General features: G+C 65.7%; 1 protein-coding gene across 4 annotated transcripts in view; it reads right to left on the reverse strand.

Moving 5' to 3' along the window:
• Positions 1 to 12,584, reverse strand: part of NFIC (nuclear factor I C) — a 40,715-nt gene that overhangs the window by 2,559 nt on the left and 25,572 nt on the right. For 2 of the 4 annotated variants that reach the window (XM_058041105.1, XM_058041104.1), the window contains exons 3-10: positions 8,918 to 8,989; positions 8,364 to 8,438; positions 8,100 to 8,223; positions 7,480 to 7,604; positions 5,734 to 5,862; positions 5,435 to 5,619; positions 3,930 to 4,089; positions 2,295 to 2,380 (exon numbers count right to left, since the gene is read on the reverse strand). In XM_058041105.1, the coding sequence (XP_057897088.1) occupies positions 2,295 to 2,380; positions 3,930 to 4,089; positions 5,435 to 5,619; positions 5,734 to 5,862; positions 7,480 to 7,604; positions 8,100 to 8,223; positions 8,364 to 8,438; positions 8,918 to 8,989 (956 nt within the window). The remainder of the gene's footprint in view (positions 1 to 2,294; positions 2,381 to 3,929; positions 4,090 to 5,434; positions 5,620 to 5,733; positions 5,863 to 7,479; positions 7,605 to 8,099; positions 8,224 to 8,363; positions 8,439 to 8,917; positions 8,990 to 12,584) is intronic. The other 2 variants (XM_058041106.1, XM_058041108.1) reach the window with 2 other exon arrangements.

Raw genomic sequence — 12,584 nt, forward strand, 5'->3', positions numbered from 1 at the left:
GTCCTGTCCCTGCGCTGTCCCTGTCCTGTCCCTGCACTGTCCCTGTCCTGTCCCTGCGCTGTCCCTGCACTGTCCCTGTCCTGTCCCTGTCCTGTCCCTGCGCTGTCCCTGTCCTGTCCCTGCACTGTCCCTGTCCTGTCCCTGCGCTGTCCCTGCACTGTCCCTGTCCTGTCCCTGTCCTGTCCCTGCGCTGTCCCTGTCCTGTCCCTGCACTGTCCCTGTCCTGTCCCCGCGCTGTCCCTGTGCTGTCCCTGTCCTGTCCCTGCACTGTCCCTGTCCTGTCCCCGCGCTGTCCCTGCGCTGTCCCTGTGCCGTCCCTGCGCTGTCCCCGCGCTGTCCCCGCTCGGCGCACGGGGCTCGGTCCCCACTGCTGCGCTGAGTTCGTCCGTCCTCCGCACCGCGGCACCCGCGCTCCCCTGGGGCCGGTCCCTCTGCACCTTCACGGCAAAGGGAGGCTCTCCCAGGGCCACCTGGGGCCAGGTAGGGGGTGGCACGGTTGGGGACCCCGCGAGGTGCCCCCCTGCCACCCTCCCATTGTTTCCCCCCCAGCCCCAAGTTCAAGTTCATTCCCGATTACCTCATGTCTGGTTTCCGTTGGAAACGAGACAGCTCGGGGCCGCTGCTTCCCTTAACCCTTCCAGGCCCCGCCACACATGACCAGAGCGCGGCAGGTCTCAGCCGCCCCTCTGGGACACCAACTCCTACCCCGTTCCTCAGTTTCCCCAGGCAGAGCGTCCTCGAGCCCTGGGGAGCCTCCCTGAGCATGACTGGGGACATCCATTCGCAGGGACCCTGGGGGTCCTGGGGCTGTGAGGGGCTCTGACCCCTATCTCTGGACAGGCACTCTGGCCCATGCTCCTCCAAGGCTCTCCTGGTGCTGCCCCAGGTCTCCTCTTCAGGGACTCAAGCCCACCCCATGTGCAGGACTGGGGAAACTGAGGCAGGGTGGGGGGTGTGATCAGAGCCGGGTCCCCCATGTTTTCCCTCTGGAACGGCACAGCACCCTCAGGTGTCCCAGCTCATGGTTCCCAAATCTCACAGCCTGGCACAGCACAGCACCCCCAGGTACCCTGTGGCACTGCTGACAGCCCCCAGTGCCCAGCACAGCACCCTGAGTACCCCCCCAAGCAGGGCAGCACCCCAGGGTGCCCCAGCATGGCACTGTCCACACCCCATCCCTCTGTCCTGTCACCTGTGTCACCTGCCAGGCAGGACTGCAGCTGCCCTGCAGGGAATGCTGAGGCCAGACCACTCGTGCCACAAGTGAGGCCAGGAGCTGCCACCCCTGTGCTGGCACCATGGCACTGCCTGCAGCACCAGTGCCAGCTCTGGAACCCAGGACTAATGCAAAGCCCCTGGAAAGGCACACACAACTCCTGCTGCAGCTGGCACAGCCACGGGCACAGCTGAGCGAGAGCAGCGCCTGTGCCCACACTGAGAGGGACCCACGGCCCTGGTGCTGCCCCTTTGGGGATGTCCTGGGCACCTAGGCAGGGTGGTGCCAGGTGGTGCCAGGGTATGGCAGTGACCTCTCTCTATGACTCGTGGTGGCCCTGAGCCACCAGCAGTGCCTAAAGCCCTGGCACCGGGTGCCCGTAGTGAGGATGTCACGGCAGCAATGCCCAGCGGTGATGCCAAGGCAGTGATGCTCACAGCAGCAAAGCTGGCAGTGGCAGTGCCAGAGCTGCAGTGCCACGGTGGTGATGCCCATGGTGGCACTGCACATGGAAATAACCCCACAGTGGTGACGTACACAGCAGTGGTGCCCAAAGTGGCATTGCCACAGTAGTAACACCCATGGCAGTGATGCCATGGCGGGGACGTCCACAACAGCAATGTCTGCAGTGGCCAGGCCGGTGGTGGCAATGCCCACAGTGGTGATGCCACTGCTGTGGTGACACTCCTCATGGCCTCAGACATGGTGGCAAGGCCACAGCAGCGATGGCCACAGAGGTCACATCCACAGCAGCAATGTCCCACAGCAGTGATGCCACAGTGGCGACACCCACGGTAGTGCCCACAGCAGCAACGCCCACAGCAGCAACAAACATGGCAGCAATGCCACGGTGGTGATGCTGTGGTGGCAAGGCCCATGGCAGTGATGCCATGGTGGCAATGCCCTCAGCAGCGATGCCACGGCAGTGATGCCACGGCAGGGGCGCCCACATCAGCAATGTCACGTCAGCGACAGCCACAATGGCAATGCCAGCACTGGCCATGCCCACGGTGATGCCATGGCGAGGGTGCCCGGGGCGAGGGCAGGAGGGTCCCCCCAGCAGCATCCCCGCTCTCACCTGTGCCTGATAGATACTCCCAGGATCCCTTGGTCCTAATCCCACGAAGGAACGGTTCGCAGGGGGCGTGCCTGGTGCAGAGTAGGCTGGGGAACAAACGAGAGCTCATTAACGGGGCTGTGGGTGGCACTGCCATTGTCCCCCCAGGGGCCAGGCCCGGCCCTCTCCCTGGCACTGCTGGGACGGAGCTCCCTGGCACCCGGTGCTGGCGACCAGGCAACGTCCCTGGCGGTGACCTGCTGGCAGGCGGCTGGAGCCCAGGGTGCTGCACCCAGGGGTGCTGTGCTCGGACGGTGCCACCCTGAGGCTGGAGGGGCGAGGTGCCCCGGGGGGCAGGCGCAGATGGTGCCCTGGCTGTGCCCGCGCTGCGGCTCCCAGAGCTGAGCTGCCACGGGGAGAACAATGGCAGTGTCCAGTTCCACTTGGCCACGTCACCCTGCTGCCACCTCCATCCCTCAGCTGGGGATCCAGCAGTGGGACCTGCAGCCCTGCTGAGCCTCTGGGCTCAGTCCTGCTGGAAGCAGAGTGCTGCCAAGGGGAATGGGGGATTTGGGGACAGCCAGTGTCCTCCTAACGCGTCCTGCCCTGAGACTGCAGGAACCTGCACTCCTCTGCCCCTCCTCAAGGCTGTGACCCCATAATCAGCCAGGCCATCCCATGCTGTTCCCTCCAGATTGTCCAGGCTTTGGCTTCTCCGTGCCATGGGATCTCCACACCTGCTGACCAGCTGCTGGCAATCAGCCATGGCCCATTACCCAGGGACAATGGCTCGATCAGGCAAGGCTTGACTGTGTGGGGACACAGCAGCCACGTGGGGTGCCATGTCCCATGGGTACAGCAGGATGGGAACAGGAACAACCCCCTCACAGAATGTGGCGACGGCACAGTGTCCCACCACTGCAGCACACACCCCCATGCCAGGCTGGAGTGACACCAACTCCCCTCTGGCTGTTGGGCCCAGCACCCAAAGCCCTCCTGGCCAAGGCACTTACGGCCCCTGAGGTGGAGGGGAGGCCAAGGAATTTGTCAGCCACCATGCTGACAAACCCCCAGGTGCCACCTGCAAAGAGCTCTGGGGACCCACACACAGTCCCTGCTCTGGTGCCACCTCACATCCCCAGCCAGAGCAGAATCCCCAGTGCCAAGGACCCTCCTGGCAGCAAGAGTCCAACAGCCCACACCACGCACCAGGCACACTGTCCCTAGTCCCAGTGCCACCCGCGTGCCAGCTGCTCCCCGCTCCCGGCAGCACAGCCACCACCACGGTGGGACAAACAGACACGGAGAGACCATGGCCTCCCCCACAGCACTGCCCACACCGAGGGTCTGGGCAGGACACTGCTTTGGAGAGCCCTGCCACGGCTCCACTCACGCTCAGAGGGACAAGGGGCTCGAGCTGGTCCCCGGGACCAGCACACAACCCCTTGGCTCGGCGGCCACCGGCCCAAGCCCTGTCCGCTCCGACCTGCCTGAGACCCAGCAAACTCATGGCGTGCCGGCCGCCGCCCTCTCCCCGGCCGCGGGGAGGCCACCTCCGCCAACATCCCCCCAGCCCGGGACAGGGGGACACCCTGGGGGGCTGTGAGAGGAGGGGCCAGCCGGGCCGGGGAGCAGGGGGGCGCCGCGGGTGCTTACTGGGTGATGTCGGCGAGGTCGTCCCTCCCTCGGAAGTTGTCGTGGTGGATTTGGTGTCAGGAGAGACGGCCAAGCGGGGCATGCCGGGGGGAGGTGGCGGCGCCAGCATCTGCGTGGGCAGGTAGTGGCTGGGCACTTTCACTTGACCACTTCCATTTAACTGGGGACAACACAGACAAAAAACAAACAGCACAAGCCATTAGGATGCACGCGCACAGCAGCACGGCCGGGGAGCCCCGGGGACAGCCCCGGCACAGGCACGGGGTGTCCCTCACTGCACACATGAGTTTGGTGGGTCTCAGAGCAGCCCTGAACGGTCGGCGCTGGCAGCAGGCAGGAAGTGACGGCGGGACAGGAGGGGTTTGGGGGCTGTGGGGGCCATGCTCCGTGGGGTCATGGCCCAGAGTGGCGCACACTGCAGCTGGGACCCCTCTCTACAGTGACGGGGGGGTCTCTGAAGCACTCCTCGGAGGGGTAGGGGCACCCAGAGCCTCCAAAGGCTCCTTCCTGCACCAGTGCTCCGTGCCCAACCTGGCCGTGGGCTGCTCCTGATCTGGTGTCCAGCAGCCCAGCACGGAGCCACTGCACAGGGGAACAGTGGCCATGCCCCTCACCCTGCCATCAGCCCCTGCTGGAGAGGGGAAACAGGCAAGTGGGGCTTCCCAAGAACTCTGCATCTGGGAGGGCAAAGGGGGGCACAGGACAGTATGGGAGCAGGAACACCCCCAGGCTCTGGCTTTGGGTATGAAGGGTGCCCTTCATGGGGTGTGTGGGGTACTGGGGTGAGGGGTGTGTTGTGTGCTGGGGGGTCTGGGTGTATGGGGTGATGGTTTGGGTGCTGCACTCACTGGGTGCTGTGTTGTGCACGGTGCTGGTTACAGAGGCTGTTTGGTGATGGGAGCGTGGGCTGTGGGGTGATGGCAGTGTGGGTGTGTGGGGTCCCATGTCTGTGGGGTGCACTGGGTGCACGGGAGTGCAGGACACTGTGGCAAGGCAAGGCCCACAGCAGCACAGTGTGGCTCTGCCACCCCTGTGGGGACACTGGGGACATGGGTGCAGCTCCAGAGGAGCTGACAAGTCACCCATGGGCTCTGCAGGTGGATGGGGCACGTCAAGCCCATCACTCTCCAGGACACGCCGGCAGACGGTGACTCCAGGAGATGGTCACACACCCCTGGCACACACCTTGCTCCCCCCAACACCCCAACACCGGCTGACGGCTCAGCCCCAGAGCACCCCAACACCCGCGGTGCCCCGTGCTGGGCAGGGGCACAGCACCTCCATCGCCGCACACGCAACACAGAGCAGGCGCGGCAGCGCTCCCGAACCAACGCACGGCACGGCTGGAGCTCGGCCCCACAGAACACCCGCCGGTGCCACCGGCACACCCCGACCCCCCCGTGCGGCGGCAGAGGTGACAGTGGCGGCGCCGGTGCAGGGGACTCTCGTCGGGCAGCCCGGCTGGCAGCAGCCCCCGGTGCCCACGGACAAGGCCGCGTCCTTACCGGTCCGGGCTGCTGGTTGGACGGGTCGCAGGCCAGCGAGACGAGATCTTTGAGCGGGTCCTGCGGGTTGAGATGAGGCGGGTACCGGATGGCCGTGTGCGGGAAGTAGGTGGAGGCCGTCTGGGGAAGGATGGAGGTGGTGGGGAAATGCAGCGCAGACGATGGGTGCGGGCTTCGGGCGATACCTGCGGGCGACAGCAAGAGGGGACACGCAGCTGTGTCACTGGCTAGTGGCTGCCCCAGCCCCCCGACCCCTCAGCGCCCTCTCTGTGCCTCGGTGTCCCTGGCAGGACGCTCACCACTGTGCACAGCGATGACGGGACGGTGGTGCTGCGTGAAGCTGCTCAGCCGGGGCGAGGAGTCCTGGGGTGATGGGCTGTTGAAGGGGGACTTGTCCATCTCCGTCTTCTTCACAGTGGGGGAGATGCCTGGGGAAAGCAGGTGCAACATCAGGACCCCAAATCCCCAAATCCCATGGCTGCTGCCATCTCTGTGCAGTGTCGGGGGAGCTCATTCTGGGGGCAGGGGGCACGCCAGGGTCAGGGTGGGCATGGGGAGCGTGGTGGTGTGAGCGTGTGTGTGTGCTGGCAGGAGGGTGGGCACCTCTGGGGGCACACCTGTGTGCATGAATGAGTGTGCATGTGTGTAGGTACCAGCACAGCTCCGTACCTGTGTGTGTACTCAGGTGTGTGCTCCTGCAGGTGTGTGTATGTGCGTGCACACAGCTCTCTGCATGTGTGTCCCACCCTGGTGGCAGAAGTGGGTGCCCTCACGCATGACCCTGCAGCCCCCACATGGCACCCACCTCCCCTGGCACATGGGGCTGGGGGCTACAGGAGCTCCAGGGGAGGCAGAGAGGTGCCAGCAAGGGGGTGACCACCCCAGAGCCCCCTGGCAGCAGTGGCTGCCCAGGTCCCTGAGGCCACCCCAGGGCACGGGGCTGAGCAGGGGGGTTGGCAGCATGTTAATCCCCTGCCTCCGTGGCTTTAGCTCTGGCCATTTGGCCCGGGCCTGGTAATGGGTTTAGCCCTTTCTCAGTCGGGCGTTAGGAGGATTTCCCAGAACATCCCGTACAGGATTGCCAAGCCCCCTCCCCGCCGCCAGGGCTGAGCCCCCCCTGCCAGCCACCCTCACCCCTGCCCGGGTCAGGCCACAGATGCCCTGGCACAGCTCCCTCCTGCCTCCATGCACCATTTTGGGGAGGGGGCTGCACCTTCCCCAGGAACCCCCCTGCACCAGCCCCACGGGGCAGGATGGGGTACAGTCCCTGCACACAAAGGACATAGTCTGGGGGCTGGACCTGCATCCCCTAAACCTCCTTCCAACAGGATTGGTGCCTCCAGCCCTCCAGCCAGGCACCCCCAGGCTCTGGCAGGGCTGGGGGGCTGCTGTGGAGCCCACCCCGCTGGTGGGGGAGGCAGGAGAAGAGCCAAGGGAGGAGGAAGAGGAGCAGCTTCTTTGCCTGCACCTCGGGGTGTGGGAGCTGCTGTGCCAGCCCTGCAGCATCACTTTAATTAGCCCAGCCCCCCCTTTCTTAATGAACAGCTAATTGGGGCTTGTCTAGACAGGAAAGGGAAAAAACCGCCAAGCCAGAAAGCTGTCCACAGTGGTGTGGGGCTGGGGGAGCTGACTTGGGGCTGGGAGAGGCTGGTGTGGGGCTGCCAGACCAGCCATGGGGCTGGAGGCTGGGTTGGTGTTAAAACAGGGATCCCTGTAGCAACACCACAGTCCCCACAGAGCCCTGCCCAAAGTGGGGGGGCACAGACACACCTGGGCACCTATGGAAAGCCTGTGCCTAAACCAGGGGGGCTTGACAGCAACCCCACAGACCCCATGGAAAAGCAGTAGGAATGTTCTGGGGGATTTGAGGGCGGCACTGCAGCCCCCATGGCTGGTGCGTCCTGACCTTAAGGCCCATAGGGACACTGGGGCACAGACAGGGCCCAGATGGTCACAGGGGGTTCTGGCAGTGGTTTGCAGAATGCTGGGAGCAGGATGGGGGCCCCAGGGCACAGGAAGGGCACTGGTAAGGAGCTGGCACCTACCCCCTTCCATGTCTTCTGTCCAGTTGCGGCTGCTGCTGGTGGGGGAGTTGGAGGAGGTGTAGTACTCGCCCCCAGGGCTGGTGTCAATGTCATCCTCCATGGACCCCGACTTGTGCCGTTTGCTCCTGGGGACAGGGAAGGGTCACAGAGGCATGGAGTGGTTTGGGTTGGAAAGAACCTTAAAGCTCATCCCATTCCACCCCTGCCATGAGCAGGGACACCTTCCACTATCCCAGGCTGCTCCAAGCCCTGTCCAATCTGACCTGGGACACGTCCAGGGATCCAGGGGCAGCCACAGCTGCCAAGGCCTCCCTACCCTCCCAGGGAAGTGAACCCATCTAGCCCTGCCCTCTGGCAGTGGGAAGCCATTCCCCCTTGTCCTGGCACTCCATCCCTTGTCCAAGCTTCCTCTCCAGCTCTCTTGGAGCCTCTTTAAGTACTGGAAAAAGCTCTAAGCTCTCCCTGGAGTTTTCTCCAGGCTGAACACCCTCAGCTCTCCCAGCTTGTCATGGGTCAGTGCCAGCCCGTGGCAGGACCTGGCTGCCCTTTGCCTTCCCCATGGCCGTGCTGGGGCTGGCCCTGGCACCACCCTGTGGTGGCACAGCCCCGGTGGCACCTACCCGCTGGAGGAGGTGCTGGGCAGTGTCCTCCTCATGCCGGTGCTGGAGGGGTTCAGGTCATAGGCCAGGTGGCCCTGCAGCTCCCCCAGGGAGAAGTTTGGCCCTGTGCCCGTCACCACCGGCGCTGCAGGGAGAGAGGGAGGGGGGGTCACTGGGGCTCGGTGGGGAGGGGAGCCCCAGCCCATTGTAGGGTGGGGGGGCTGTTGGGACACTGCTGTGCCCAGGCAGCCAAGGGCTGGGCTGTGGCATCACAGTCACACTCACTTCGGGACACCTGGATGAGCTCGGTGACACTGAACACCCCCGAGGTGACGAAGCTTTCCTGGAAGTCTGTTGAATCTGTGTGAGAGAGAGGAGGGGGTGCTGAGGGGGCAACAGGACCACCCCTGCCATCCTGCATGGCCTTGTAGCGATGCTTGAGGGCACCCCAAATCCCATCTGTCCCCCTCCTCAGCTTCCACTCCACTCCCTGCTCCAGCAAGAGACCACCCCAATTGGTTCTGTCTGCTGAAGATGCTCTGGACCTGCTCGGTGCCTCAGTTTCTTTCCCTGTGGCTAAGAGAGCTGGCAGGGCTTGAGGCTTCACCCTCACCATGGGAGCTCCATGGCAGCTGCTGTCCCCAAGGGCTGTGGCCTCTGTGGGACTCTGCTGGGTGTAGGACAAGGCTAAGGCTATGCCCAGCTCACTCCAGGGGCCAGGCAGTGGCTGGCAGCTTGGCCATATGTCACTGTCCCCCCCCCCCCCACCATGGCAGGGACCCTGGGGACAGTCTGGGGTGTCCCTTGTCCTTTTCCCAGGCGCTGCCCTCTGCACTCACCCAGCGTGATGGGTTTGCTGTCCTCCTGGTCCGAGCCAATGCCTGTCCGGGGGCTGCTGCTCTGCTCTGCATCTGCAACAGGCAAAGGCCAAGGTCAGCCACCCATGCCAGGGACAGCCTCCAGGCTGGTGTGAGCCAAGGGTGCCACCAGCTGACTGCCCTCCCGTTGCCCTGCTGGGGGAAACTGAGGCACAGGCTGCCCAGCAGCTCTCACCACACAGCAGGGCCACCACCAGGCTGGCATGTCCCCAGCCACTGAGGAACAGTCACCAACCAGCCCCCCTTGCCCTCCCTGCCAACGACAGGAGCAGGGACAGTCCCACATGCAGGGTCTGGGCAGTGCCCCCCGCAGGAGGGGAACCCCAGGGCAAGGATGGGGGATGCTCCCCTGGCCCTGCTCTTGCCTCCTCTCCTCTCTCCAGCCACAGCCGTGACCCAGTGCTGCCCCACCAGGCAGTGTCACCGCAGCATGGCACAACCTGTGGCACCTTGTTCTGCCTCTGCCCAGCTCCTGCAGGGCAGCAGGGCTTGGGACAGCACCTGCTCTGACCCCTGGAGCCTTGTCCAGCCCTGCTCCCTCTTTGCTAAAAATATCCTAGCTCAGACGCTGAGCTCAGCAGCCCTGGCACGGCATGGCACAGCCCAGACCCTGCAGTCAGGAGCATCCTTCGTCACCTGGCTGCTCCCAAAGCCCCTCCATGACTTTTGCCATGCATTTCTCCCCCATACTCTTTCTTCTCCCGGTTTCTCCATTCTCCTCCTCCTCCTCCCACCCCTTGGCCTCCGGCATTTCTCTCTGGCAGCCTTGGCAGATGTCAGGAAAGGGCTGAGACAATCCAAAAACACCAACAAAACCACGCAGCTGCAACTGCCAGCACATGTGCCCGCCTTGGGATTTTTCCCTTTCTCCCTGCTTTTCTCCTCCTTTTTCTCCCCTCAAGTCCCTAGCACTCACATGGGGCTCCCAGACTGGCTGGGCAAGTTATCAATGTGGGCCCCATGCCAGCCTCCACCCTGACACCCCTGTGTGCTGCCCACCAGGCAGGTTATCCATGGGGGCGGTGGGACTGTGCCACCTCCCAGCCTGACACCCCGTTGTGCCCACACCCCCGGGACTGCTCAAGGCCGCTGCCAAATCAGCCATTTTGTCTCCCCGCCCAGCTGCCGCCATCCCCTCCAGCCATCCCGTGCCAGCCTGGCACCACGCTGGCAGCGCCATGGCATCCTGCCCTGATGCCGCTCACCGCCACCAGCCCCCCCCGTGCCCGCACCCCAGGCTCCCTCCAGGCAGCCATTTTAGGGAGCAGAAACTCCCCCTGGAGACGGGCGCAGGGTTCTTCCCTTCCCTTCCCTCCATTTCTCTTTTTCTAGCCCTATTCCCCCATTTTGAAGCGGCTGCACGCCCAAGTATCAGGGTGTGGGTGGTGGGAGCGAGCGGGGCACAAACCAGCGGGGACGGGGGAGTGGCTGGGGACCCCCCCGCGCATCCACGGGCACCGCGTGGCCGGACACGGCCCCTCCTCGCCTCTAAAAACAACAAATCTGGCGGCAGCTCTGGAAGTGGTTAGCGTGGAGCCCGGCCAAGGCGCGGGACGGAGGCTGGCGGTCACAGCCTGAGGCCGGCCCGGCTCCCCACAGCCCCCAGCGTGGCCTCAGGGCTCCCGGGGACCCCGATGCCTCCCAATGGCCCCACCTGCTCGGCCTCTGGGTGCCTCCCCAGGCCGTGCCCTCACCTGGTGCCTCTGAGGGGCCCACGCAGCACCCAGGGACCCCCACCACTCGTGCTGAGGTGCCCACACGGAGCTTTGCCCACACCAAACCAGCCCAGCCTGGTCTCTGTTCCCCCAAGGCACTCGGGAGGGCATCACAGGCCCTGGGTTCCCCAGGTGGGCCCCACGGCCCTGGACCCCCACACCACCCCACAGCACCGCCCTGACCCGGCACTGGCAGTGCCCCTCACCAACCCCTGCTGCTGAGGCACCCTGGGGAGCTGTCCCCAAAGCGAGCACTCGGCTCCCCCGAGCAGCAGCCGGGGCTGTCCCGAGCTCGGAGCTCCGGGAGCAGGGCCGGCCCCTCGCTGCCCCCTCAGTCCGGGCTGATGGAGGCAGTGGATGCGAGGCGGGGGCCGGGGCTCGGCACCCCCGGCGCTCCCCGTGGCTGGGCGGGCGAGCTCGCCAGCAGATTTCTGGCTGCCTCCTCGGCGCGGGGCGGCCGGGCCAAGCGCTGCTCTCACCGCCATGTGACGGCCGCCTGCGCCGGCTGGCGCGCTAAAATGGCGAAGGGAGCCCTGGGCTCACGGGCCGCGCTCCCCACAAGGGGTGTTTGGGGGAGACTCCAAACCCAGGGCCCAACAAGTGGCCCCACTGCACCAGAGAGGAGAAAGAAGCCTGTAAAGCTCCCCCATGCCCCCGCTGCTTCGTTGATCCTGCGCCCTCCACTCCCCCTTCGGGAGGCCGGGATGGGGGATGGAGGTGGGGGTGGTCCTGCTGCCAAACTGTGGGGAGCTCAGCGGGGAGGGGGTTCAGTGCCGGGGTCGTCTCCGGCGAGGCAGAGTGCTCAGTGCCCAAACAGGTCGATTCAATCTCTTTTAAAAATAGCCAAGTGTGTGCCCGGGGGGGCGCCTGGGCTGCCTGGGCTCCGGGCCGCGCTGGCAGCCTGGCCCGGTGCCACCCATTGAATTACGGATCCCGCACCCCGGCCCCGCTGGCTGGCACGGTGCCCCCGGGCCCCAAGCGACACCCGCCCGCGGTCTCAGCGCGTGGGAACGACCCCCGGGCAGCAGGGCCGGCCCCGGGGGGTGTCACTGCAGGCCGGGTGCCCCCCGGGGCTGGCGCAGCTGCGGGAGAGCCCTGGCTCGGTGCCCGAGCGCTGACGGTAACAGGGCACGGTGTTACCGGCAGCGGCGCGGGCGCAGGCGCAGAGCTGGAGGATGCCGGGGGCTCGGGGAGCTGCTGGCGCCGGTGGGAGCAGTCCCAGCCCCACATCGAGGGCAGCAGCCTTCCCCCTTTTCCCCAGCTCTGCCAGCCGAGGGCAGGGGATGGGAGAGAGTTGAGCGCTGCTGTCTGCAGGCTTCTGCCCCGTGCCTCAGTTTCCCTTGGGGCTGGCTGGGGGTAAACTGCCCCCCTGCCTCATGTTCCGTGCCACAGCGCCCCAGCACCTCCTCAGGTATCACTGCACTCCTCCGGCTGCCCACGGCGACAGTAAGGCCCGGAGTGAACAGCGTGAGCAGGGTGGAAGATCCCTGGAGAGCGGAGGGAGCCAATGTGCCGTGGGGCAGACCCCACTGCAAGGGCTGGGGTGAGCGAGGCTGGGGGAAGGTGTGATTTGGGGGCCCTGCACTGTCAGACCCCCAGAACTCCTCATCCCAGTCTCGCAGTGACCCCAGGCCCGAGCGGCACCGCCTGTTCCGCTGCCCGTCCCACTGTCCATCCCTCTGCCGCCAGGCTGGGGTGGCCCTTACATAAACCCGGAACAGTCCTGCTTGTGTAACCTCCTTTATATAATACCCTGAACCGCCGCGTGTGCCGGGTAAATCCTGGCTGAGCCGGGCCGGCCGGCGCGCCGGGGCGCGGGACCCCCTCCCGCTCCGTGCCGCGCCCCCCGCCATGCCCGGGGCGCTGCGGGGTGAGGCGGCTCCGCTGGGCCCCGGCCACCAGCGCTGCGGGGG

The sequence above is a fragment of the Melospiza georgiana genome, chromosome 26 (assembly GCF_028018845.1).
Source record: "Melospiza georgiana isolate bMelGeo1 chromosome 26, bMelGeo1.pri, whole genome shotgun sequence".
Taxonomy (NCBI): domain Eukaryota; kingdom Metazoa; phylum Chordata; class Aves; order Passeriformes; family Passerellidae; genus Melospiza; species Melospiza georgiana.